At 52.6% G+C, this 27,554-nt stretch overlaps 1 protein-coding gene and 1 pseudogene across 1 annotated transcript; both read right to left on the minus strand.

Annotated features, from left to right (window-relative positions):
- Positions 1-6,333: 6,333 nt before the first annotated feature.
- Positions 6,334-12,760, minus strand: LOC144674271 (erythroblast NAD(P)(+)--arginine ADP-ribosyltransferase-like; annotated as a pseudogene).
- Positions 12,761-22,576: 9,816 nt separating this feature from the next.
- LOC144674278 (erythroblast NAD(P)(+)--arginine ADP-ribosyltransferase-like) lies at positions 22,577-27,306 on the minus strand. Its single transcript, XM_078535704.1, has 2 exons — positions 27,243-27,306; positions 22,577-23,433 (listed from the first exon to the last, which is right to left on the minus strand). Exons 1-2 carry the CDS (start codon positions 27,304-27,306, stop codon positions 22,577-22,579), a joined length of 921 nt encoding a protein of 306 aa, XP_078391830.1.
- Between the last annotated feature and the right edge of the window lie 248 nt (positions 27,307-27,554).

Raw genomic sequence — 27,554 nt, forward strand, 5'->3', positions numbered from 1 at the left:
GATCCCTGGGTTAGAGATAGAGAGGAGAAATCAGCCAGGGTTCCTGCTCCTGATCACTATCCAGTGATACCTGGGTTAGAGAGAGAGAGGGGAAATCAGCCAGGGTTCCTGCTCCTGATCACTGTCCAGTGATGTCTGGGTTAGTGAGAGAGGGGAAATCAGCCAGGGTTCCTGCTCCTGATCACTGTCCAGTGATCCCTGGGTTAGTGAGAGAGAGAGGAAATCAGCCAGGGTTCGTGGTCCTGATCACTGTCCAGTGATCCCTGGGTTAGAGAGAGAGGGGAAATCAGCCAGGGTTCCTGCTCCTGATCACTGTCCAGTGATCCCTGGGTTAGAGTGATTGGGGGAATCAACCAGGTTTCCTGCTCCTGATCACTGTCCAGTGATCCCTGGGTTAGAGAGAGAGGGAAATCTATCCAGGGTTCCTGCTCCCGATCACTGTCCAGTGATCCCTGGGTTAGAGAGAGAGGGAAATCTATCCAGGGTTCCTGCTCCCGATCACTGTAATGTGATCCCTGGGCTAGAGAGAGATAGAGAGAGACAGAAGGGATATCCGCCAGGACTCGTGGCCCTGATCACTGTCCTGTGGGCACCTGGGTTTAGAGAGAGAGGAGATATCAGCCAGGACCCCTGTTCCTTATCACTGTCCAGTGAATCCCCGGGTTAGATTGACTGTGGAAATCAGCCAGGGTTCCTGCTCCTTATCACTGTCCAGTGGTCTCTGGGTTAGATGGAGATTGGAAATCAGCCAGGGTTCCTGCTCCCGATCACTGTACAGTGATGTCTGGGTCATAGAGAGTGAGAGAGAGTGAGAGAGGGTGAGAGAGGGTGAGAGAGGGTGAGAGAGGGTGAGAGAGGTTGAGAGAGGGTGAGAATGGTTGAGAGAGGGTGAGAGAGGGTGAGAGAGAGTGAGAGAGGGTGAGAGAGGGTGAGAGAGGGTGAGAGAGGGTGAGAGAGAGTGAGAGAGAGTGAGAGAGAGTGAGAGAGGGAATCAGCCATTGTTCCTGCTCCTGATCACTGTACAGTGATCCCTGGGTTAGAGAGAGAGGGGGAATCAGGCAGGGTTCCTGCTCCTGATCACTGTCCAGTGATCCATGGGTTAGAGAGAGAGGGGGAATCAGCCAGGGTTCCTGCTCCTGATCACTGTCCAGTGATCCCTTGGTTAGATGGAGATGTGAAATCAACCAGGGTTCCTGCTCCTGATCACTGTCCAGTGATCCCTGGGTTAGAGAGAGAGGGGAAATCAGCCAGGGTTCCTGCTCCTGATCACTGTCCAGTGATCCCTGGGGTAGAGAGAGAGAGAGGAAATCAGCCAGGATCCTGCTCCTCATCACTGTCCAGTGATCCCTGGGTTAGAGAGAGAGGGGTGAAATCAGCCAGGGTTCCTGCTCCTGATCACTGTCCAGTGATCCCTTGGTTAGATGGAGATGTGAAATCAACCAGGGTTCCTGCTCCCGATGACTGTCCAGTGATCCCGGGTTAGAGAGAGAGAGAGGGGAAATCAGCCAGGGTTCCTGCTCCTGATCACTGTCCAGTGATCCCGGGTTAGAGAGGGTGGAAATCAGCCAGGGTTCCTTCTCCTGATCACTGTCCATTGGTTCCTGTGTTAGATGGAGTTGGGAAATCAGCCAGAGATCTTGCTGCCGATCACTGTCCAATGATGTTGGAATCAGAGTGAGAGAGAGAGAGTGAGTGAGAGAGAGTGAGTGAGAGAGAGTGAGTGAGAGAGAGTGAGTGAGAGAGAGTGAGTGAGAGAGAATCAGTGAGAGAGAGTGAGTGAGAGAGAATCAGTGAGAGAGAGTGAGTGAGAGAGAATGACTGAGAGAGAGTGAGTGAGAGAGAGTGAGAGAGTGGAAATCAGCCAGGGTTCCTGCTCCTGATCACTGTCCAGTGGTCCCTGGGTTAGAGAGAGAGGGGAAATCAGCCAGGGTTCCTGCTCTTGAACACTGTGTAATGGGTTAGAGAGAGACGGGAAATCAGCCAGGCTTCCTTTTCCTGATCAATGACCAGTGATCCCTGGGTTAGAGAGAGAGGGGACATCAGCCCGGGTTCCTGCTCCTGATCACTGTCCAGTGATCCCAGGGCTAGGGACAGAGCGGAAATCATCCCGATCACTGTCCTCTAATGTCTGGGTCAGAGAGAGAGAAAGAGACAGAAAGGGAAATCAGCCAGTGTTCCTGTTCTGATCACTGTCCAGTGATACCTGGGTTAAAGTTAAGAGGAGAAATCAGCCAGGGTTCCTGCTCCTTATCACTGTCCAGTGATCTCTGGATTAGAGAGAGAGAGAGAGGTGAAATCAGCCAGGGCCCCCGCTCCTTATCACTGTCCAGTGATCCCTGGGTTAGAGAGAGAGAGGGGAAATCAGCCAGGGTTCCTGCTCCTGATCACTTTCCAGTGATCCCTGGGTTAGAGAGAGAGGGGAAATCAGCCAGGGTTCCTGCTCCTGATCACTGTCCATTGGTTCCTGTGTTAGATGGAGTTGGGAAATCAGCCAGGGATCTTGCTGCCGATCACTGCCCAATGATGTTGGAATCAGAGTGAGAGTGAGAGAGTGAGTGAGAGAGAGTGAGTGAGAGAGAGTGAGTGAGAGAGAGTGAGTGAGAGAGAGTGAGTGAGAGAGAGTGAGTGAGAGAGAGTGAGTGAGAGAGAGTGAGTGAGTGAGTGTAAGAGAGAAAATGAGAGAGAGAGTGAGTGAGAGAGAGTGAGTGAGAGAGAGTGAGTGAGAGAGAGTGAGTGAGTGAGTGTAAGAGAGAAAATGCGAGAGAGAGTGAGTGAGAGAGAGTGAGAGAGAGGAAATCAGCCAGGGTTCCTGCTCCTGATCACTGTCCAGTGATCCCTGGGTTAGAGAAAGAGGGAAATCTATCCAGGGTTCCTGCTCCTGATCACTGACCAGTGGTACCAGTGTTAGATGGAAATGGGAAAATCAGTCAGGGTTCCTGCTCCCGATCACTGTCCAGTGATCCCTGGGTTAGAAAGAGAGAGGGGGAATCAGCCAGTGTTCCTGATCCTGATCACTGTCCAGTGATCCCTGAGTTAGAGAGAGAAAGAGGAAATCAGCCAGGTTTTCTGCCCCTGATCACTGTCCAGTGATCCCGGGTTAGATACAGAGGGGAAATCAGCCAGGGTTCCTGTTCCTGATCACTGTCCAGTGGTACCTGTGTTAGATGGAGATGGGAAAGCAGCCAGGGTTCCTGCTCCTGATCAGTGACCAGTGATGTCTGGCACAGAGTGACAAAGACAGAGACAGAAACAGAGTCAGAGACAGAGACAGGAAATCATCCAGGGTTCCTGCTCTTGAACACTGTGTAATGGGTTAGAGAGAGACGGGAAATCAGCCAGGCTTCCTTTTCCTGATCAATGACCAGTGATCCCTGGGTTAGAGAGAGAGGGGAAATCATCTCGATCACTGTCCTCTAATGTCTGGGTCAGAGAGACAGAAAGAGACAGAAAGGGAAATCAGCCAGTGTTCCTGTTCTGATCACTGTCCAGTGATACCTGGGTTAAAGTTAGAGAAGAGAAATCAACCAGGGCCCCCGCTCCTTAAAACTGTCCAGTGATCCCTGGGTTAGAGAGCGAGAGAGAGGTGAAATCAGCCAGGGTTCCTGCTCCTGATCACTGTCCAGTGATCCCGGGTTAGATAGAGAGAGGGGAAATCAGCCAGGGTTCCTGCTCCTGATCACTGTCCAGTGATCCCTGGGTTAGAGAGAGGGTGGAAATCAGCCAGGGTTCCTGCTCCTGATCACTGTCCAGTGGTACCTGTGTTAGATGGAGATGGGTAAGCAGCCAGTGTTCCTGCTCCTGATCACTGTCCAGTGATGTCTGGCACAGAGTGACAGAGACAGAGACAGAGACAGAGACAGGAAATCATCCAGGGTTCCTGCTCTTGAACACTGTGTAATGGGTTAGAGAGAGACGGGAAATCAGCCAGGCTTCCTTTTCCTGATCAATGACCAGTGATCTCTGGGTTAGAGAGAGAGGGGAAATCAGCCCGGGTTCCTGCTCCTGATCACTGTCCAGTGATCCCAGGGCTGGAGACAGAGCGGAAAACATCCCGATCACTGTCCTCTAATGTCTGGGTCAGAGAGAGAGAAAGAGACAGAAAGGGAAATCAGCCAGTGTTCCTGTTCTGATCACTGTCCAGTGATACCTGGGTTAAAGTTAAGAGGAGAAATCAACCAGGGCCCCCGCTCCTGACCACTGTCCAGTGATCCCTGGGTTAGAGAGAGAGAGAGAGGGGAAATCAGCCAGGGTTCCTGCTCCTGATCACTGTCCAGTTGTTCCTGTGTAAGATGGAGATGGGAAATCAGCCAGGATTCCTTTGCCTGATCACTGTCCAGTGATCCTGGGGTTTGAGACAGAGGGGAAATCAGCCAGGGTTCCAGCTCCTGATCACTGACCAGTGGTACCAGTGTTAGATGGAAATGGGAAAATCAGTCAGGGTTCCTGCTCCCGATCACTGTCCAGTGATCCCTGGGTTAGAGAGAGAGAGCGGAAATAAGCCAGGGTTCCCGCTCCTGATCACTGTCCAGTGATCCCTGGGTTAGAGAGAGAGGGGAAATCATCTCGATCACTGTCCTCTAATGTCTGGGTCAGAGAGAGAGAAAGAGACAGAAAGGGAAATCAGCCAGTGTTCCTGTTCTGATCACTGTCCAGTGATACCTGGGTTAAAGTTAAGAGGAGAAATCAACCAGGGCCCCCGCTCCTGACCACTGTCCAGTGATCCCTGGGTTAGAGAGAGAGAGAGAGGGGAAATCAGCCAGGGTTCCTGCTCCTGATCACTGTCCAGTTGTTCCTGTGTAAGATGGAGATGGGAAATCAGCCAGGATTCCTTTGCCTGCTCACTGTCCAGTGATCCTGGGGTTTGAGACAGAGGGGAAATCAGCCAGGGTTCCAGCTCCTGATCACTGACCAGTGGTACCAGTGTTAGATGGAAATGGGAAAATCAGTCAGGGTTCCTGCTCCCGATCACTGTCCAGTGATCCCTGGGTTAGAGAGAGAGAGCGGAAATAAGCCAGGGTTCCCGCTCCTGATCACTGTCCAGTGATCCCTGGGTTAGAGAGAGAGGGGAAATCAGCCAGGGTTCCTGCTCCTGATCACTGTCCAGTGATCCCTGGGTTAGAGAGGGAGAGGGGAAATCAGCCAGGGTTCCTGCTCCTGATCACTGTCCAGTGATCCCTGGGTTAGAGAGAGAGAGGGGAAATCAGCCAGGGTTCCTGCTCCTGATCACTGTCCTTTGATCTCCCATTCCTGAATTTCCTCATCCCTGGAACCATTCTCTGAATCTTTTCTGCCCTCTCCCTGAAGCCTTTTTCATCCTCCCTGAAGTGTGATGCCTGGAACTGGACACAATTCTCTTGCTGAGGCTGAGCCAGTGTTTTATACACGTTTAACATAACCTCCCTGCTCTTGTAATCTATACCCCTATTAATAAAGCCCAGGATACTGTCTGCTTTATTACCCGCTCACTCAACCTGTCCCCCTTTAGAATTGTACCCTTTATTTGATATTGTCTCTCCAAATTCTTCCTCCCAAAATGAACCACTTCACTCTCTACGTTAAACTGCAATTGCCATCTGCCTGCCCACTTCACCAGTTCAACGTATAGAGTCTGCACAGCAAGATTCCAATAAGTTACAATGATCAGAGATATTTGGATAGTTGCTCGTTAGTTTTTATTGAAATATTGCTTGTGAAAAGGATAGAGCACAAATTATTTTAATTTGAGGTCAACATTGTTAATTCAACATTTAAAACACTGTCATTCTATCAAACATGACCTTAATATACAGTTTGCACAGATAGGAAGAGGAGGAGGCCATTCAGCCCCTCAGACCTGATCATTTGACATGCGGGGAACATGGTTAGGGATTATGAGGGCAGAGTTTAGATCATTAGGCGCGTGAGGGTTGATGGTGTGCGAGGTTGGGGAGGGGTTGAGGGTATGTGAGGGGAGGGAGGGGGGTTGAGGGTTGGGGAGGTGGGGAGGGGTTGAGGGTGTGTGAGGGGAGGGATGGGCGTTGAGGGTTGGGGAGGTGGGGAGGGGTTGAGGGGAGGAATGGGGGTTGAGGGTTGGGGAGGTGGGGAGGGGATGAGGGTGTGTGAGGGGAGGGATGATGTTGAGGGTTGGGGAGGTGGGGAGGTGTTGAGGGTGTGTGAGGGGAGGGATGGGTGTTGAGGGTTGGGGAGGTGGGGAGGGGTTGAGGGTGTGTGAGGGGAGGGATGGGGTTGAGCGTTGGGGGGTGGGGAGGGGTTGAGGGTGTGTGAGGGGAGGGATGGGGTTAAGGTTTGGGGAGTTGGGGAGGGGTTGAGGGTGTGTGAGGGGAGGGATGGGGGTTAAGGTTTGGGGAGTTGGGGTGCGGTTGAGGGTGTTTGAGGGGTATTGGATGGGGGTTGAGGGTTGGGGAGATGTTGGGAAATTGGAATATATTCCTGGGAGAAGCCCTTGTAGAGAAATGCACCTAACCCCCCCAGAGTGACCAAGATCCCCAAGGCGATCAGAAACCAGACCCACCAGAGTAGGGTCTCCCGGTAAACTCTCAGACAGTCACTACCGTCCCTCTCCAGCCCCACCTCAACTCCCTCGTAGCCTCCCGAGCGGAGGGTGAAGTTGCAGTTTCCCCCTGAGCCCTCGGCCTTTACAATCTCAAATTTCTCGTAGGGAGGGATTAAGATCTCATCTTCCTCCTTAAAGAACGAGTAATTGGGGATCTTGACACCGTAAGTCGTGTTTAGCACAAAGAAAGTCCTGTTTCCAAATCCCTCGGACACTCTTCTCTTGTGGGAGGTGGAGGCGAATCTCCCAAACCTCAGCTCCTGGCCCCGTCTCCCAGACTTGGGAATGTTCAACCCGCGATAAGCGTGTAACTGTTTGGAATGATCTCTCAATGCCTGGAGAGCGATGGTTAGGAGATAGTGGAAACCCTTCAGTTTAAATTTGGAGTTGTATTCGTTGATATTTCCATATTCCTGAACCTCATCGTTAAATGCCTTGTACAATGGTACATTATGGGTGTACATAGTGACCACGATCATGTTCTCCTTAAGGAGACCGTGGGGAATGGTGCGCCAATTCCAAAACTATCTTGCCAAATCCCAAACATTCATGAATGTCTTGTTTCTCTTCAGTTCTTCAATCAAACACTCGATCGCCAAGTTGTCCCAATCTTCACTCCGTGTGATCCAATACGCGGCCGAGTTCTCTTCCATATCCAGCCCATTGCGACCCGTGTGGATCCCACAGCTTTCCCCATCGCTGACCAGGGAAGTGACCAGTCCCTGTGCTGTGAATCAGAGAGAGAGAGTGAGACAAGTCCCAGTGATACAGTCTCTTCCACAACAACACAATGAGCCAACGCCTCACAGCAGTGACAGTTTGTATCAGAAACCCACCATGACACGGAAAGACAGAAGGGGATTTCAGGGAGAGATCACTCAGAGAGAGAGAGAGAGAGAGAGAGATTGGAAAGGCAGTCGGACGGGAGGGAAACAGGAGGAGAGGTTTAGGGAGGGAATTCCAGAGCTCAGGGGACCCCAGGCAGCTGAAGGCACGGCCGCCGATGGTGGAGCGATGGGAATGGGGGGATGGTCAAGAGGCCGGAATTGGAGGAGTGCAGAGATCTCAGAGGGTCGTAGGAGTGTTACAGAGATAGGGAGGGTTGTAGGGGCTGGAGGAGGTTACAGAGATAGGGAGGGGCGTAGGGGCTGGAGGAGGTTACAGAGATAGGGAGGGTTGTAGGGGCTGGAGGAGGTTACAGAGATAGGGAGGGTTGTAGGGGCTGGAGGAGGTTACAGAGATAAGTAGGGTTGTACAGACTGGGGGAGGTGTCAGATTTCGCAAGGGTTGTAGCGTCTGAAGGAAGCTTACAGAGATAGTGCATTGAAGTGCAGTGTTCTCTGAATCCTGGCCCTTCTACAAGGAAGCACTCCCTCAGTACTGACCCTCCGACAGTGCGGTACTCCCTCAGTACTGACCCTCCGACAGTGCGGCACTCCCTCAGTACTGACCCTCCGACAGTGCGGCACTCCCTCAGTACTGACCCACTGACAGAGCTGCATTCCCTCAGTACTGACCCACTGACAGTGCAGCACTCCCTCAGTACTGACCCACTGACAGTGCAGCACTCCCCCAGTACTGACCCTCCGATAGTGCTGCACTCCCTCAGTACTGGCCCTCCGACAGTGCTGCACTTCCTCAATAATGTCAATCCGATAGTGCTGCACCCCCTCAGAACTGTCCCTCCGACAGTGCGGCACACCCTCAGTACTGACCCTCCGACAGTGCGGCACTCCCTCAGTACTGACCCTCCGACAGTGCGGCCCTCCCTCAGTACTGACCCTCCGACAGTGTTGCACTCCCTCAGCACTGACCCTCCGACAGTGCGGCACTCCCTCAGTACTGACCCTCCGACAGTGCTGCACTCCCTCAGTACAGGCAGCATAATCCTGCTGATGATGGAAATGTGAAATAAAGACGGAAGATGCTGGAATAACTCAGCAGATCTGGCAGCGTGTGTGGAGAGTGGAGCCAGGTTAACGTTTCGAGTCCGTATGAACCCCCATCAGAAATTGCCTGGGGATGTCTGTCTGGACTTGTCACTGTGCAGGTCCCAAACCCACCAGTTTCAGAGTCACGTTTACGAGAGAGAGAGAGGGACAGTAAAACCCAGTGAGATAGAGACCAAAATGTTGTAAAGATAACCACCTCAAAGATAAGGGACGGATTCTTTTGAGGTTTGCAGTCAGTGTGTAAATACTCACAGCCTATCAGGAGGTAAACGTAAATGAACCACCTCATCTTGGATAATCTCCACATTTGATGCAATAAACTTTCACATTCCTGGAAATGGACCTCACTCTGATTTTCTCATTTCCGATCTTGTACGTGACCAGTAACTGGCTCTGAGCTGCACCTACATTTTGTGATAGTTTGTTTAACCCACACACTGAGAAACGTGCAAAATCCTTCGGTGCACTGTACTTCCTGGAACCCCGATTCGTGTGTAAACAAGAGGGGCTGGAGGAGGTTACAGAGATAGGGAGGGTTGTAGGGGCTGGAGGAGGTTACAGAGATAGGGAGGGTTGTAGAGTCTGAAGGAAGGTTACAGAGATAGTGCATTGCAGTTCAGTGTCCACTGATTCCTGGCCCTTCTACAAGGAAGCAGTCCCTCAGTACTGACTTTCCAACAGTGCGGCACTCCCTCAGTACTGAACCTCCGACAGTGCGGTGCTGCCTCAGTACTGACCCTCCGACAGTGCAGCACTCCCTCAATGCTGACCCTCTGACAGTGGAGCGCTCCCTCAGTACTGACCCTCCGAGAGTGCGGCACTCCCTCAGTACTGACCCACTGACAGTGCAGCACTCCCTCAGTACTGACCCTCCGACAGTGCGGCGCTCCCTCAGTACTGACCCTCCGACAGTGCGGCACTCCCTCAGTTCTGACCCACTGACAGTGCAGCACTCCCTCAGTACTGACCCTCCGCCAGTGCAGCACTCCCTCAGTACTGACCCACTGACAGTGCAGCACTCCCTCAGTACTGACCCACTGACAGTGCAGCACTCCCTCAGTACTGACCCTCCGACAGTGCGGCGCTCCCTCAGTACTGACCCACCGAAAGTGCTGCTCTTTCTCAATACTGTCAATCCGACAGTGCAGCACTCCCTCAGTACTGTCCCTCCGACAGTGTAGCACTCCTTCAGTACTGTCCCCCCGACAGTGCTGCACTCCCTCAGTACTGGCCCTCCGACAGTGCGGCACTCCCTCAGTACTGACCCTCCGACAGTGCGGCACTCCCTCAGTACTGACCCTCCGACAATGCTGCACTCCCTCAGTACTGACCCTCCGACAGTGCTGCACTCCCTCAGTGCTGACCCTCCGACAGTGCTGCACTCCCTCAGTACTAACCCTCCGACAGTGCGGCACTCCCTCTGTACTGTCCCTCCGACAGTGCTGCACTCCCTCAGTACAGGCAGCATAATCCAGCTGATGATGGAAATGTGAAATAAAGACGGAAGATGCTGGAATAACTCAGCAGATCTGGCAGCGTGTGTGGAGAGTGGAGCCAGGTTAACGTTTCGAGTCCGTATGAACCCCCATCAGAAAATGCCTGGGGATGTCTGTCTGGACTTGTCACTGTGCAGGTCCCAAACCCACCAGTTTCAGAGTCACGTTTACGAGAGAGAGAGAGGGACAGTAAAACCCAGTGAGATAGACACCAAAATGTTGTAAAGATAACCACCTCAAAGTTAAGGGACGGATTCTTTTGAGGTTTGCAGTCATTGTGTAAATACTCACAGCCTATCAGGAGGTAAACGTAAATGAACCACCTCATCTTGGATAATCTCCACATTTGATGCAATAAACTTTCACATTCCTGGAAATGGACCTCACTCTGATTTTCTCATTTCCGATCTTGTACGTGACCAGTACCTGGCTCTGAGCTGCACCTACATTTTGTGATAGTTTGTTTAACCCACACACTGAGAAACGTGCAAAATCCTTCGGTGCACTGTACTTCCTGGAACCCCGATTCGTGTGTAAAAAAGAGGGGCTGGAGGAGGTTACAGAGATAGGGAGTGTTGTAGGGGCTGGAAGAGGTTACAGAGATATGGAGGGCTGTAGAGTCTGAAGGAAGGTTACAGAGATAGTGCATTGCAGTGCAGTGTCCACTGATTCCTGGCCCTTCTACATGGAAGCAGTCCCTCAGTACTGACTTTCCGACAGTGCGGCACTCCCTCAGTACTGACCCTCCGCCAGTGCAGCACTCCCTCAGTACTGACCCACTGACAGTGCAGCACTCCCTCAGTACTGTCCCACTGACAGTGCAGCACTCCCTCAGTACTGACCCTCCGACAATGCGGCGCTCCCTCAGTACTGACCCAGCGAAAGTGCTGCTCTTCCTCAATACTGTCAATCCGACAGTGCAGCACTCCCTCAGTACTGTCCCTCCGACAGTGCAGCACTCCTTCAGTACTGTCCCCCCGACAGTGCTGCACTCCCTCAGTACTGGCCCTCCGACAGTGCGGCACTCCCTCAGTACTGACTCTCCGACAGTGCGGCACTCCCTCAGTACTGACCCTCCGACAGTGCTGCACTCCCTCAGTACTGACCCTCCGACAGTGCTGCACTCCCTCAGTGCTGACCCTCCGACAGTGCTGCACTCCCTCAGTACTAACCGTCCGACAGTGCGGCACTCCCTCAGTACTGTCCCTCCGACAGTGCTGCACTCCCTCAGTACAGGCAGCATAATCCAGCTGATGATGGAAATGTGAAATAAAGACGGAAGATGCTGGAATAACTCAGCAGATCTGGCAGCGTGTGTGGAGAGTGGAGCCAGGTTAACGTTTCGAGTCGTATGAACCCCCATCAGAAAATGCCTGGGGATGTCTGTCTGGACTTGTCACTGTGCAGGTCCCAAATCCACCAGTTTCAGAGTCACGTTTACGAGAGAGAGAGAGGGACAGTAAAACCCAGTGAGATAGACACCAAAATGTTGTAAAGATAACCACCTCAAAGTTAAGGGACGGATTCTTTTGAGGTTTGCAGTCAGTGTGTAAATACTCACAGCCTATCAGGAGGTAAACGTAAATGAACCACCTCATCTTGTATAATCTCCACATTTGATGCATTAAACTTTCACAGTCCTGGAAATGGACCTCACTCTGATTTTCTCATTTCCGATCTTGGACGTGACCAGTACCTGGCTCTGAGCTGCACCTACATTTTGTGATAGTTTGTTTAACCCACACACTGAGAAACCTGCACAATCCTTCGGTGCACTGTACTTCCTGGAACCCCGATTCGTGTGTAAACAAGAGGGACTGGAGGAGGTTACAGAGATAGGGAGGGTTGTAGGGTCTGGAGGAAGGTTACAGAGATAGTGCATTGCAGTGCAGTGTCCATTGATTCCTGGCCCTTCTACAAGGAAGCACTCCCTCAGTACTGACCCTCGGAAAGTGCGGCACTCCCTCAGTACTGACCCTCCGACAGTGCGGCACTCCCTCAGTACTGACCCACTGACAGTGCAGCACTCCCTCAGTACTGACCCTCCGACAGTGCGGCACTCCCTCAGTACTGACCCTCTGACAGTGCGGCACTCCCTCAGTACTGACCCACTGACAGTGCAGCACTCCCCCAGTACTGACCCTCCGACAGTGCGGCCCTCCCTCAGTACTGTCCCTCCGACAGTGTTGCACTCCCTCAGCACTGACTCTCCGACTGTGCTGCACTCCCTCAGTACTTTCCGTCCGACAGTGCGGCATCCCTCAATACTGTCCCTCCGACAGTGCAGCACTCCCTCAGTACTGTCCCTCCGACAGTGCTGCACCCCCTCAGTACTGACCCTCCGACAGTGCTGCATTCCCTCAGTACAGGCAGCATAATCCAGCTGATGATGGAAATGTGAAATAAAGACGGAAGATGCTGGAATAACTCAGCAGATGTGGCAGCGTGTGTGGAGAGTGGAGCCAGGTTAACGTTTCGAGTCCGTATGAACCCCCATCAGAAAGTGCCTGGGGATGTCTGTCTGGACTTGTCACTGTGCAGGTCCCAAACCCACCAGTTTCAGAGTCACCTTTACGAGGGAGAGAGAGGGACAGTAAAACCCAGTGAGATAGACACCAAAATGTTGTAAAGATAACCCCCTCAAAGTTATGGGACGGATTCTTTTGAGGTTTGCAGTCAGTGTGTAAATACTCACAGCCTATCAGGAGGTAAACGTAAATGAACCACCTCATCTTGGATAATCTCCACATTTGATGCATTAAACTTTCACAGTCCTGGAAATGGACCTCACTCTGATTTTATCATTTCCGATCTTGTACGTGACCAGTACCTGGCTCTGAGCTGCACCTACATTTTGTGATAGTTTGTTTAACCCACACAATGAGAAACGTGCACCACCCTTCGGTGCACTGTACTTCCTGGAACCCCGATTCGTGTGTAAACAAGAGGGGCTGGAGGAGGTTACAGAGATAGGGAGGGTTGTAGGGGCTGGAGGAGGTTACAGAGATAGGGAGGGTTGTATGGGCAGGAGGAGGTTACAGAGATAGGAAGGGTTGTAGGGGCTGGAGGAGGTTACAGAGATAGGGAGGGTTGTAGGGGCTGGAGGAGGTTACAGAGATAGGGAGGGTTGTAGGGGGCTGGAGGAGGTTACAGAGTTAGTGAGGGTTGTAGGGCCTGGAGGAGGTTACAGAGATAGGGAGGGTTGTAGGGGCTGGAGAAGGTTACAGAGACAGGGAGGGTTTGTAGGGGCTGGAGGAGGTTTACAGAGACAGGGAGGGTTTGTAGGGGCTGGAGGAGGTTTCCGAGATAGGGAGGGTTGTAGGGGGCTGGAGGCGGTTACAGAGACAGGGATGGTTGTTGGGGTTGGAGAATGTTGCAGAGACAGGGAGGGTTTATAGGTGCTGGAGGAGGGTTACTGAGACAGAGAGACTTTGTCGGGGCTGGAGGAGGTTACCGAGATAGGGAGGGTTGTAGGGGCTGGAGGAGGTTACAGAGATAGGGAGGGTTGTAGGGGCTGGAGGAGGTTACAGAGATAGGGAGGGTTGTAGGATCTGGAGGAGGTTACAGAGATAGGGAGTGTTGTAGGATCTGGAGGAGGTTGCTGAGATAGGGAGGGTTGTAGGATCTGGAGGAGGTTATAGAGATAGGGAGAGTTGTAGGGACAGGAGGAGGCTTCAGAGATAGGGGGTGTTGTAGGGGCTGGAGGAGACTTCAGAGATTGCGGGGGTTGTAGCGGCTGGAAGAGGTTGTAGAGATAGTGGGTGTTGTAGGGGCTGGAGTTAGTTGTAGAGATAGGGAGGGTTGTAGGGGCTGGATTTGGTTGTAGAGATGGGGATGTTTGTAGGTCCTGGATGTGACAGAGAGACTGCCCTGGTGAGCGATTGGGATGGCTGGTGGTGGGGGGAATGAGAGAGCGAGATATAAACAGAGAATCAGTTTCATGGAGCAGATGAGATAGGGGAGAGACACAGGTGAAGTGGAGTCCTGGTCATGGGCCAGCACTTGTGGTTTCAGCACAGTTTGTGGAGACAGGAACTGAGCACGTCTCTCACTGAGTGGTTTCAACAGGAGGTCAGACGAGGAGAAAGGTCAAAGTTGAACGAAGCATAGCTCACAGACATGGCAGGAATTGATCCGAGCGGGGATTGTATCCTGGACTCTATATGGTCCAGGAGGGGTCAGTTTGCTCAAGGTGTTAGGATCTAGAGATAGTTTAATGTATATTTTTCCCTATTTGTGGGTTAAAAGATGAAACCTGTGGCCCAGTTTCATTTTTCAGTGGAGATGGCATTTCTAAGCTCTGTTTGTATACCTGCATTACTAATGAGGTTTTACGACACTTGAAGGGAAGGTCTCACTAGCACAAGGTAGGAAAAAAAACTGTGCTGTTACCTAGCAACAGGAGTCCAGTTAGAAACATAGAAAAGTCAGAAAAAAACCCGCCCGCCATCAATTAAAAGGTCACTTAAGCCGTTAAAATCCGATTCCGCGTTGCCAGAGTGCGATTTTGCCCTTGTCGCATGGGCAAAACGGGCAGGTGGGCAGCCGACATTTTCAAAACCCTCCTCCACGGGTGGGATAAAAAGGGTCAGCAGCATTGCCAGCGCGAGTCGTGAGGAGTTCAGGAGATCGTTTGCTGTTGGTGTGTTTTTGGTACTTGGTCGCTTCATCTCCATTCGGGGTTTCATTCTGAGCATTTCCAGGCTTCATTTCAGGCCTCATTGGTGTCTCCAAGGACCCCGGAGGATTCAGACCGTGTGGGACCCTTCCGGGTACCAGACAGCCTTCCATCACCCTGGGAATGGGGATTGTGGTCTCCGCTGGACGCACCCCGCCTGAGGAGGGAGAGAGGGGAAGAAGGGAGAGGAGGCCGGGTATCCCAATGCAGCTTCCAGGGGAGGGTACCTGTGGGGAGGAGAGGCGCTGGCACAAGGGGAGCAGGGCCAGCTGGTAGTCTAAGGCGGAAGGGTCCGCAGAGAGCGCTGCTATCCTGCTGCCAGAGTTTCCAGGCGGCGATGCAGCTACCTCAATATGTCCGAGGTGCAGTGCCGAAGGAGGCTTCTTCTCTCCAGGGAGACAGTGACCTCCATTTGGACAGACGAGTGGGACTGGGATCAGCTCTGACTGTGAGGGTGGACACCCAATGCCAGTGGCTCTGAAGGTCACAGAGGAGCCCGCAGAGATGTCAGACAGCTTGTGCACCAACGCGAGGTCGTTCTGGACCTCCCGGCTCACCATTGATGGACGGGCACCTCACTGGGATACTGTGTGCCTCATCCATCTCCCACACGGGCACTGCCCACCTGAGGTCAGTGCCTGTGTTGAGGGCTTGCAGGTCCGAGCGCAACCCCAGTAACCCCTGATTCTGTCGCTGGTGCTGCCTCTCCATGAGAGTGGCCGCTCTCTCAATGGTGGAGTCAGGGCGCTCGGCCGTGAGGGTCAACGCAGTGATCATGCTCCACATGGACTCCTCCACAGCAGAGAGCCTGACACTCAGACCCACACGGATCTCCACCAGATCCTCCCGGACATCCCACTGCACATCCAGCATCTGACGCCTAACGGACAACTCCAGAGGCTCATCAGCTGGTTTCGACCCAGCATGGCCCTGGTCTCCAGCAGCCCTCCGACTGCCGGCGCCCAGCGCACACTCTCTGCCTCCGCCTGCCCCCTCAAGCGAGTGCCCTCAAGACGAGGTCTTGGAGATTGGAGGTTGGAAACCCTCGGATGCTGGGTTGGTGGAGGGAGTGAATGTTTGTGGATGGGGTGCCCATCAAGCGGGGCTGCTTTGTCCTGGACGGTGTCGAGCTTCTTGAGTGTTGTGGGAGCTGCACTCATCCAGGCAAGTGGGGAGTATCCCATCACAATCCTGACTTGTGCCTTGTAGATGGTGGACAGGCTTTGGGGAGACAGGAGGTGAGTTACTGACCACAGGATTCCCAACCCCTGAACTGCGTTTGTAGCCCCAGTATTTACATGGCTAGTCCAATTCAGTGAGGAGGAGTTGAGGAGGTGAGGAGGAGTTGAGGAGGTGAGGAGGAGTTGAGGAGGTGAGGAGGAGTTGAGGAGGTGAGGAGGATTTGAGTGCATTTCAAGCAATGACCTGGTTATAGAGGGAGTGGTTAGCACGATCACCCCTTAACACATGAGCATAGGCTACCCATAGGCTGTATCCATTCGACTGTGGTTATCCTGTAGGAAGGTGATGATATTCCACGTCTTTGGGAGCATGCTGTCTGTGACCACCTCGATGCAATGGTGTACATCAGGCTGTGTTATCTCAGGTGAGCTCTCCACAAACTGCCTGGAATGAGCCAGAGTTTTCCTCTGCACTGAGTCTCACTCAGTGAGGTCGGTAAATGCCTGACCTGTCTCTCGGGGCAGGAGAAGATCATCGGACCCTCTGCTGGAAATCTTGGGGTTAAGAGCCGTGGCCGAATGGAAGAGACATCAGGCTGGAGGGGCTGAATGGCCTCCTCCTGTTCCTCTCTCCACATGATCTGAAGTTACCCCAATGCATCGATCTCTCCCCTGGTCTCTGTCGCGGACGTGCGGAGGGTTGCTAACAGAACTGTACCTGTGAGATACTCATAGACATGGGGCACTCCATAACAGTCCAAACGACATTCTCCGTACAGGGCGGAGTGCTGAGAGATCCTTCATATCGGAAAAATGGAGCCAGTTTCCAGGGAATAACCTTATCCAGTTTCAAAGACAGAATCTGTGCTTCACCTGGAGGTGAACAGAAATGGAAGCAAAAAATGATAGTGTCCAAAACACACGTAATGGTGAGAAGGTGGGATTGAGGGATATGGAGAGAAGGAGGGATTGAGGGGCGTGGGGGGGAAGTTGGGATTGAGGGATATGGGGAGAAGGTGGGATTGAGGGATTTGTAGAGAAGGTGGGATTGAGGGATATGGAGATAAGGTGGGATTGAGGGATATGGAGAGATGGTGGGATTGAGGGATACGGGGAGAAGGTGGTATTGAGGGATATGGGGAGAAGGTGGGATTGAGGGATATGGGGAGAAGGTGGGATTGAGGGGCGTTGGGAGAAGGTGGGATTGAGGGGCGTGGGGAGAAGGTGGGAATGAGGGGCGTGGGGCGAAGGTGGGATTGAGGGATATGGGGAGAAGGTGGGATTGAGGGATATGGGGAGAAGGTGAGATTGAGGGACGTGGGGAGAAGGTGGGATTGAAGGATATGGGGAGAAGGTGGGATTGAGGGATATGGGGAGAAGGTGGGATTGAGGGATACGGGGAGAAGATGGGATTGAGGGATATGGAGAGAAGGTGGGATTGAGGGATATGGAGAGAAGGTGGGATTGAGGGATATGGAGAGAAGGTGGGATTGTGGGATATGTGGAGAAGGTGGGATTGAGGGATATGGAGAGAAGGTGGGATTGAGAGATATGGGGAGAAGGTGGGATTGAGGGATATGGGGAGAAGGTGGGATTGAGGGATACGGGGAGAAGGTGGGATTGAGGGATACTGGGAGATGCTGGGATTGAGGGATGTGTCGTAAGGTGGGAATGAAGGATATGAGGAGCAGGTGGGATTGAGGATCATGGGGAGAAAGTGGGAGTTGGGGAAATCAGAGGAAGGTGGGTTTGATGCGTTGGATGTGCTGAGTGTTGATGGAGCTTTACTCCTTATCAATGTCCTGTACCTGCCCTGGCAATGATCGGACACTAGAGGGAGATCAAAACTGCTCCTGATCACTGTCCAGTGATCCCTGGGTTAGAGAGAGAGGGGAAATCAGCCAGGGTTCCTACTCCTGATCACTGTCCAGTGATGTCTGGGTCATAGAGAGTGAGAGAGAGTGAGAGAGAGTGAGAGAGAGTGAGAGAGGGTGAGAGAGGGTGAGAGAGAGTGAGAGAGAGTGAGAGAGAGTGAGAGAGAGTGAGAGAGGGTGAGAGAGAGTGAGAGAGAGTGAGAGAGAGAGAGAGAGGGAATCAGCCAGGGTTCCTGCTCCTGATCACTGTCCAGTGATCCCTGGGTTAGAGAGAGAGAGGAAATCAGCCAGGGTTCCTGCTCCTGATCACTGTCCAGTGATCCCTGGGTTAGAAAGAGAGAGGGGAAATCAGCCAAGGTTCCTGCTCCTGATCACTGTCCAGTGATCCCTGGGTTAGAGAGAGAGAGAGGGGAAATCAGCCAAGGTTCCTGCTCCTGATCACTGTCCAGTGATCCCTGGGTTAGAAAGAGAGAGGGGAAATCAGCCAAGGTTCCTGCTCGTGATCACTGCCCAGTGATCCCTGGGTTAGAAAGAGAGAGGAAATCAGCCAGGTTTCCAACTCCTGATCACTGTCCAGTGATCCCTGGGTTAGAGATAGAGAGGAGAAATCAGCCAGGGTTCCTGCTCCTGATCACTGTCCAGTGATCCCTGGGTTAGAGAGATAGAGGAAATCACACAGGGTTCCTGCTCCTGATCACTGTCCAGTGGTCCCTGGGTTAGAGAGAGAGAGGGAATCAGGCAGGGTTCCTGCTCCTGATCACTGTACAGTGGTCCCTGGGTTAGAGAGATAGAGGAAATCACCCAGGGTTCCTGCTCCTGATCACTGTCCAGTGGTCAATGGGTTAGAGAGAGAGAGGGAATCAGGCAGGGTTCCTGCTCCTGATCACTGTCCAGTGGTCAATGGGTTAGAGAGAGAGAGGGAATCAGGCAGGGTTCCTGCTCCTGATCACTGTCCAGTGATCCCTGGGTTAGAGAGAGAGGGGGAATCAACCAGGGTTCCTGCTCCTGATCACTGTCCAGTGGTCCCTGGGTTAGAGAGAGAGGGGAAATCAGCCAGGGTTCCTGCTCCTTATCACTGTCCAGTGATCCCTGTTTTAGAGAGAGAGGGGAAATCAGCCAGTGTTCCTGCTCCTGATCACTATCCAGTGGAACCTGGGTTAGAGAGAGAGGGGAAATTAGTCAGGTTTCCTGCTCCAGATCACTGTCCAGTGATCCCTGATTAGAGACATAGGGGAAATCAGCCAGGGTTCCTGCTCCTGATCACTGTCCAGTTGTTCCTGTGTAAGATGGAGATGGGAAATCAGCCAGGATTCCTTTGCCTGATCACTGTCCAGTGATCCTGGGGTTTGAGACAGAGGGGAAATCAGCCAGGGTTCCTGCTCCTGATCACTGACCAGTGGTACCAGTGTTAGATGGAAATGGGAAAATCAGCCAGGGTTCCTGCTCCTGATCACTGACCAGTGGTACCGGTGTTAGATGGAAATGGGAAAATCAGCCAGGGTTCCTGCTCCCGATCACTGACCAGTGATGTCTGGGTCAGAGAGAGAGAGAGGGGGTGAGAGAGAAATAGATAGGGGAATCAGCCAGGGTTCCTGCTCCTGATCACTGTCCAGTGATCCCTGGGTTAGAGAGAGACGGGGAATCAGGCAGGGTTCCTGCTCCTGATCACTGTCCAGTGATCCCTGGGTTAGATGGAGATGTGAAATCAGCCAGGGTTCCTGCTCCCGATGACTGTCCAGTGACCCCTGGGTCAGAGGGACAGAGGGGAAATCAGCCAGGGTTCTTGCTCCTGATCTCTTTCCAATGATCCCTGGGTTAGAGAGAGAGGGGAAATCAGCCAGGTTTTCTGCCCCTGATCACTGTGCAGTAATCCCGGGTTAGATACAGAGGGGAAATCAGCCTGTGTTCCTTTTCCTGATCACTGTCCAGTGGTACCTGTGTTAGATAGAAATGGGAAAGCAGCTCCTGATCAGTGACCAGTGATGTCTGGCACAGAGTGACAGAGACAGAGACAGAGACAGAGACAGGAAATCATCCAGGGTTCCTGCTCTTGAACACTGTGTAATGGGTTAGAGAGAGACGGGAAATCAGCCAGGCTTCCTTTTCCTGATCAATGACCAGTGATCCCTGGGTTAGAAAGAGTGGGGAAATCATCTCGATCACTGTCCTCTAATGTCTGCGTCAGAGAGACAGAAAGAGACAGAAAGGGAAATCAGCCAGTGTTCCTGTTCTGATCACTGTCCAGTGATCCCAGGGCTGGAGACAGAGCGGAAAACATCCCGATCACTGTCCTCTAATGTCTGGGTCAGAGAGAGAGAAAGAGACAGCAAGGGAAATCAGCCATGGTTCCTGCTCCTGATCACTGTCCATTGGTTCCTGCTCCTGATCACTGTCCATTGGTTCCTGTTTTAGATGGAGTTGGGAAATCAGCCAGAGATCTTGCTGCCGATCACTGTCCAATGATGTTGGAATCAGAGTGAGAGAGAGAGAGTGAGTGAGAGAGAGTGAGTGAGAGAGAGTGAGTGAGAGAGAATGAGTGAGAGAGAGTGAGTGAGAGAGAATGACTGAGAGAGAGTGAGTTAGATAGAGTGAGTGAGAGAGAGTGAGTGAGAGATGGTGAGTGAGTGAGTGTAAGAGAGAAAATGAGAGAGAGAGTGAGTGAGAGAGAGTGAGAGAGAGGAAATCAGCCAGGGTTCCTGCTCCTGATCACTGTCCAGTGGACCCTGGGATAGAGAGAGAGGGGAAATCAGCCAGGGTTCCTGCTCCTGATCACTGTCCAGTGATCCCTGGGTTAGAGAGAGAGAGGGGGGAAATCACCCAGGGTTCCTGCTTCTGATCCACTGTGTAGTGATCCCTGGGTTTGAGTGAGATGGGAAATCAGCCTGGATTCCTTTTCCTGATCACTGTCCTGTCATCCTGGGGTTAGAGACAGAGGGGAAATCAGCCAGGGTTCCTGCTCCTGATCACAGCCCGTTGATCTCCCATTCCTCAATTTCCTCACCCCTGGAACCATTCTCAGAATCTTTTCTGCCCTCTCGCTGAAGCCTTTTTCATCCTCCCTGAAGTGTGATGCCTGGAGCTGGACACAATTCTCTTGTTGAGGCTGAGCCAGTGTTTTATACACGTTTAACATAACCTCCCTGCCCTTGTAATCTATACCCCTATTAATAAAGCCCAGGATACTGTCTGCTTTATTACCCGCTCACTCACCCTGACCCCCTTTAGAATTGTACCCTTTATTTGATATTGTCTCTCCAAATTCTTCCTCCCAAAATGAACCACTTCACTCTCTACGTTAAACTGCAATTGCCATCTGCCTGCCCACTTCACCAGTTCAACGTATAGAGTGTGCACAGCAAGATTCCAATAAGTTACAATGATCAGAGATATTTGGATAGTTGCTCGTTAGTTTTTATTCACATATTGCTTGTGAAAAGGATAGAGCACAAATTATTTTAATTTGAGGTCAACATTGTTAATTCAACATTTAAAACACTGTCAATCTATCAAACATGACCTTAATATACAGTTTGCACAGATAGCAAGAGGAGGAGGCCATTCAGCCCCTCAGACCTGATCGTTTGCCATGTGGGGAACATGGTTAGGGAGCGTGAGTGCAGAGTATTGATCATTAGGCGGGTGAGGGTTGATGGTGTGCAAGGTTGGGGAGGGGTTGAGTATGTGAGGGGAGGGAGGGGGGTTGAGGGTCGCGGAGGTGGGGAGGGATTGAGGGTGTGTGAGGGGAGGGATGGGGGTTGAGGGTTGGGGAGGTGGGGTGGGGTTGAGGGGATGGATTGGGGTTGATGGTTGGGGAGGTGGGGAGGGGTTGAGGGTGTGTGAGGGGAGGGATGGGGTTTGAGCGTTGGGGAGGTGCGGAGTGGTTGAGGGGAGGGATGGGGGTTGAGGGTTGGGGAGGTGGGGAGGGGTTGAGGGTGTGTGAGGGGAGGGATGGGGGTTGAGGGTTGGGGAGGTGGTGAGTAGTTGAGGGTGTGTGAGGGGAGGAATGGGGGTTGAGGGTTGGGGAGGTGGGGAGGGGTTGAGGGTGTGTGAGGGGAGGGATGGGAGTTGAGGGTTGGGGAGGTGGGGAGGGGTTGAGGGTGTGTGAGGGGAGGGATGGGGGTTGAGGGTTGTGGAGGTGGGGAGGTGTTGAGGGTGTGTGAGGGGAGGGATGGGGATTGAGGGTTGGGGAGGTGGGGAGGTGTTGAGGGTGTTTGAGGGGAGGATGGGGTTGAGGGTTGTGGAGGTGGGGAGGGGTTGAGGGTGTGTGAGGGGAGGGATCGGGGTTGAGGGTTGTGGAGGGGTTGAGGGGAGGGATGGGGGTTGAGGGTTGGGGAGGTGGGGAGGGGTTGAGGTTGTGTGAGGGGAGGGATGGTGGTTGAGGGTTGGGGAGGTGGGGAGTGGTTGAGCGTGTGGGAGGGGAGGGATGGGGGTTGAGCGTTGGGGAGGTGGGGAGGGGTTGAGGGTGTGTGAGTGGAGGGATGGGGATTGAAGGTAAGGGGAGGTGGGGAGGGGTTGAGGGGAGGGATGGGGGTTGATGGTGTGCGAGGTTGGGGAGGGTTTGAGGGTGTGTGAGAGGAGAGATGGGGGTTGAGCGTTGGGGAGGTGAGGAGGGGTTGAGGGTGTGTGAGTGGAGGGATGGGGGTTGAGGGTTGGGGAGGTGGGGAGGGTTTGAGGTTGTGTGAGGGGAGTGATGGGGGTTGAGGGTTGGGGAGGTGGGGAGGGGTTGAGGGTGTGTGAGGGGAGGGATGGGGGTTAAGGTTTGGGGAGTTGGGGAGGGTTTGAGGGTGTTTGAGGAGTATTGGATGGGGGTTGAGGGTCGGGGAGATGTTGGGAAATTGGAATCTATTCCTGGGAGAAGCCCTTGTAGAGAAATGCACCTAAACCCCCCAGAGTGACCAAGATCCCCAAGGCGATCAGAAACCCGGCCCACCAGGGTAGGGTCTCCCGGTAAACTCTCAGACAGTCACTACCGTCCCTCTCCAGCCCCACCTCAACTCCCTCGTAGCCTCCCGAGCGGAGGGTGAAGTTGCAGTTTCCCCCTGAGCCCTCGGCCTTTACAATCTCAAACTTCTCGTAGGGAGGGATTAAGATCTCATCTTCCCTCTTAAAGAACGAGTAATTGCGGATATTAACACCGTAAGCCGTGTTTAGCACAAAGAAAGTCCTGTTTCCAAATCCCTCGGCCACTCTTCTGTTGAGGGAGGTGGAGGCGAATCTCCCAAACCTCAGCTCCTGGCCCCGTCTCCCAGACTTGGGAATGTTCAACCCGCGATAAGCGTGTAACTGTTTGGAATGATCTCTCAATACCTGGAGAGCGATGGTTAGGAGATAGTGGAAACCCTTCAGTTTAAATTTGGAGTTGTATATGTTGATATTTCCATATTCCTGAACCTCATCGTTAAATGCCTTGTACAATGGTCCATTATGGGTGTACATAGTGACCACGATCATGTGCTCCTTAAGGAGACCGTGGGGAATGGTGCGCCCATTCCAAAACTTTCTTGCCAAATCCCAAACATTCATGAATGTCTTGTTTCTCTTCAGTTCTTCATTCAAACACTCGATCGCCAAGATGTCCCAATCTTCACTCCGTGTGAACCAATACGCGGCCGAGTTCTCTTCCATATCCAGCCCATTGCCACCCGTGTGGATCCCACAGCTTTCCCCATCGCTGACCAGGGAAGTGACCAGTCCCTGTGCTGTGAATCAGAGAGAGAGAGAGAGACAAGTCCCAGTGATACAGTCTCTTCCACAACAACACAATGAGCCAACGCCTCACAGCAGTGACAGTTTGTATCAGAAACCCACCATGACACGGAAAGACAGAAGGGGATTTCAGGGAGAGATCGCTCAAAGAGAGAGAGAGAGAGAGATTGGAAAGGCAGTCGGACAGGAGGGAAACAGGTGGAGAGGTTTAGGGAGGGAATTCCAGAGCTCAGGGGACCCCAGGCAGCTGAAGGCACGGCCGCCGATGGTGGAGCGATGGGAATGGGGGGATGGTCAAGTGGCCGGAATTGGAGGAACGCAGAGATCTCAGAGGGTCGTAGGAGTGTTACAGAGATAGGGAGGGTTGTAGGGGCTGGAGGAGGTTACAGAGATAGGGAGGGGCGTAGGGGCTGGAGGAGGTTACAGAGATAGGGAGGGTTGTAGGGGCTGGAGGAGGTTACAGAGATAGGGAGAATTGTACAGTCTGGTGGAGGTGTCAGATATAGCAAGGGTTGTAGCGTCTGAAGGAAGGTTACAGAGATAGTGCATTGAAGTGCAGTGTTCTCTGAATCCCGGCCCTTCTACAAGGAAGCACTCCCTCAGTACTGACCCTCCGACAGTGCGGCACTCCCTCAGTACTGACCCACTGACAGAGCTGCATTCCCTCAGTACTGACCCACTGACAGTGCAGCACTCCCTCAGTACTGACCCACTGACAGTGCAGCACTCCCCCAGTACTGACCCTCCGATAGTGCTGCACTCCCTCAGTACTGGCCCTCCGACAGTGCTGCACTTCCACAATACTGTCAATCCGATAGTGCTGCACCCCCTCAGTACTGTCCCTCCGACAGTGTTGCACTCCCTCAGCACTGACCCTCCGACAGTGCGGCACTCCCTCAGTACTGACCCTCCGACAGTGCTGCACTCCCTCAGTACAGGCAGCATAATCCTGCTGATGATGGAAATGTGAAATAAAGACGGAAGATGCTGGAATAACTCAGCAGATCTGGCAGCGTGTGTGGAGACTGGAGCCAGGTTAACGTTTCGAGTCCGTATGAACCCCCATCAGAAAATGCCTGGGGATGTCTGTCTGGACTTGTCACTGTGCAGGTCCCAAACCCACCAGTTTCAGAGTCACGTTTACGAGAGAGAGAGAGGGACAGTAAAACCCAGTGAGATAGAGACCAAAATGTTGTAAAGATAACCACCTCAAAGATAAGGGACGGATTCTTTTGAGGTTTGCAGTCAGTGTGTAAATACTCACAGCCTATCAGGAGGTAAACGTAAATGAACCACCTCATCTTGGATAATCTCCACATTTGATGCAATAAACTTTCACATTCCTGGAAATGGACCTCACTCTGATTTTCTCATTTCCGATCTTGTACGTGACCAGTACCTGGCTCTGAGCTGCACCTACATTTTGTGATAGTTTGTTTAACCCACACACTGAGAAACGTGCAAAATCCTTCGGTGCACTGTACTTCCTGGAACCCCGATTCGTGTATAAACAAGAGGGGCTGGAGGAGGTTACAGAGATAGGGAGTGTGGTAGGGGCTGGAGGCGGTTACAGAGATATGGAGGGCTGTAGAGTCTGAAGGACGGTTACAGAGATAGTGCATTGCAGTGCAGTGTCCACTGATTCCTGGCCCTTCTACAAGGAAGCAGTCCCTCAGTACTGACTTTCCGACAGTGCGGCACTCCCTCAGTACTGAACCTCCGACAGTGCGGTGCTGCCTCAGTACTGACCCTCCGACAGTGCAGCACTCCCTCAGTGCTGACCCTCTGACAGTGGAGCGCTCCCTCAGTACTGACCCTCCGACAGTGTGGCACTCCCTCAGTACTGACCCAATGTCAGTGCAGCACTCCCTCAGTACTGACCCTCCGCCAGTGCAGCACTCCCTCAGTACTGACCCACTGACAGTGCAGCACTCCCTCAGTACTGACCCACTGACAGTGCAGCACTCCCTCAGTACTGACCCTCCGACAGTGCGGCGCTCCCTCAGTACTGACCCTCCGACAGTGCGGCGTTCCCTCAGTACTGACCCACCGAAAGTGCTGCTCTTCCTAAATACTGTCAATCCGACAGTGCAGCACTCCCTCAGTACTGTCCCTCCGACAGTGCAGCACTCCTTCAGTACTTTCCCCCCGACAGTGCTGCACTCCCTCAGTACTGACCCTCCGACAGTGCGGCACTCCCTCAGTACTGACCCTCCGACAGTGCGGCACTCCCTCAGTACTGACCCTCCGACAGTGCGGCACTCCCTCAGTACTGACCCTCCGACAGTGCTGCACTCCCTCAGTACTGACCCTCCGACAGTGCTGCACTCCCTCAGTACTGACCCTCCGACAGTGCGGCACTCCCTCAGTACTGTCCCTCCGACAGTGCTGCACTCCCTCAGTACAGGCAGCATAATCCAGCTGATGATGGAAATGTGAAATAAAGACGGAAGATGCTGGAATAACTCAGCAGATGTGGCAGCGTGTGTGGAGAGTGGAGCCAGGTTAACGTTTCGAGTCCGTATGAACCCCCATCAGAAAATGCCTGGGGATGTCAGTCTGGACTTGTCACTGTGCAGGTCCCAAACCCACCAGTTTCAGAGTCACGTTTACGAGAGAGAGAGAGGGACAGTAAAACCCAGTGAGATAGAGACCAAAATGTTGTAAAGATAACCACCTCAAAGTTAAGGGACGGATTCTTTTGAGGTTTGCAGTCAGTGTGTAAATACTCACAGCCTATCAGGAGGTAAACGTAAATGAACCACCTCATCTTGCATAATCTCCACATTTGATGCAATAAACTTTCACAGTCCTGGAAATGGACCTCACTCTGATTTTCTCATTTCCGATCTTGGACGTGACCAGTACCAGGCTCTGAGCTGCACCTACATTTTGTGATAGTTTGTTTAACCCACACACTGAGAAACGTGCACAATCCTTTGGTGCACTGTACTTCCTGGAACCCCGATTCGTGTGTAAACAAGAGGGGCTGAAGGAGGTTACAGAGATAGGGACGGTTGTAGGGTCTGGAGGAAGGTTACAGAGATAGTGCATTGCAGTGCAGTGTCCAATGATTCCTGGCCCTTCTACAAGGAAGCACTCCCTCAGTACTGACCCTCCGAAAGTGCGGCACTCCCTCAGTACTGACCCACTGACAGAGCTGCATTCCCTCAGTACTGACCCTCTGACAGTGCGGCACTCCCTCAGTACTGACCCACTGACAGTGCAGCACTCCCCCAGTACTGACCCTCCGACAGTGCGGCGCTCCCTCAGTACTGTCCCTCCGACAGTGCTGCACTCCCTCAGCACTGACTCTCCGACTGTGCTGCACTCCCTCAGTACTTTCCGTCCGACAGTGCGGCACTCCCTCAATACTGTCCCTCCGACAGTGCAGCACTCTCTCAGTACTGTCCCTCCGACAGTGCTGCACTCCCTCAGCACTGACTCTCCGACAGTGCTGCACTCCCTCAGTACAGGCAGCATAATCCTGCTGATGATGGAAATGTGAAATAAAGACGGAAGATGCTGGAATAACTCAGCAGATCTGGCAGCGTGTGTGGAGAGTGGAGCCAGGTTAACGTTTCGAGTCCGTATGAACCCCCATCAGAAAATGCCTGGGGATGTCTGTCTGGACTTGTCACTGTGCAGGTCCCAAACCCACCAGTTTCAGAGTCACGTTTACGAGAGAGAGAGAGGGAAAGTAAAACCCAGTGAGATAGAGACCAAAATGTTGTAAAGATAACCACCTCAAAGACAAGGGACGGATTCTTTTGAGGTTTGCAGTCAGTGTGTAAATACTCACAGCCTATCAGGAGGTAAACGTAAATGAACCACCTCATCTTGGATAATCTCCACATTTGATGCATTAAACTTTCACAGTCCTGGAAATGGACCTCACTCTGATTTTATCATTTCTGATCTTGTACGTGACCAGTACCTGGCTCTGAGCTGCACCTACATTTTGTGATAGTTTGTTTAACCCACACAATGAGAAACGTGCACCACCCTTCGGTGCACTGTACTTCCTGGAACCCCGATTCGTGTGTAAACAAGAGGTGCTGGAGGAGGTTACAGAGATAGGGAGGGTTGTATGGGCTGGAGGAGGTTACAGAGA

This window comes from Cetorhinus maximus, unplaced genomic scaffold (assembly GCF_964194155.1).
Source record: "Cetorhinus maximus unplaced genomic scaffold, sCetMax3.hap1.1 HAP1_SCAFFOLD_603, whole genome shotgun sequence".
Taxonomy (NCBI): Eukaryota; Metazoa; Chordata; class Chondrichthyes; order Lamniformes; family Cetorhinidae; genus Cetorhinus; species Cetorhinus maximus.

Bases quoted from the DNA above. Each gene is read 5' to 3' on its own strand.
- LOC144674278 (XM_078535704.1), bottom strand. From the start codon at position 27,306: ATGCATCAAATGTGGAGATTATCCAAGATGAGGTGGTTCATTTACGTT. The intron at 23,434-27,242 runs GTGAGTATTTAC...TCTGATTCACAG, and splicing joins CGTTTACCTCCTGATAGGCT to CACAGGGACTGGTCACTTCC.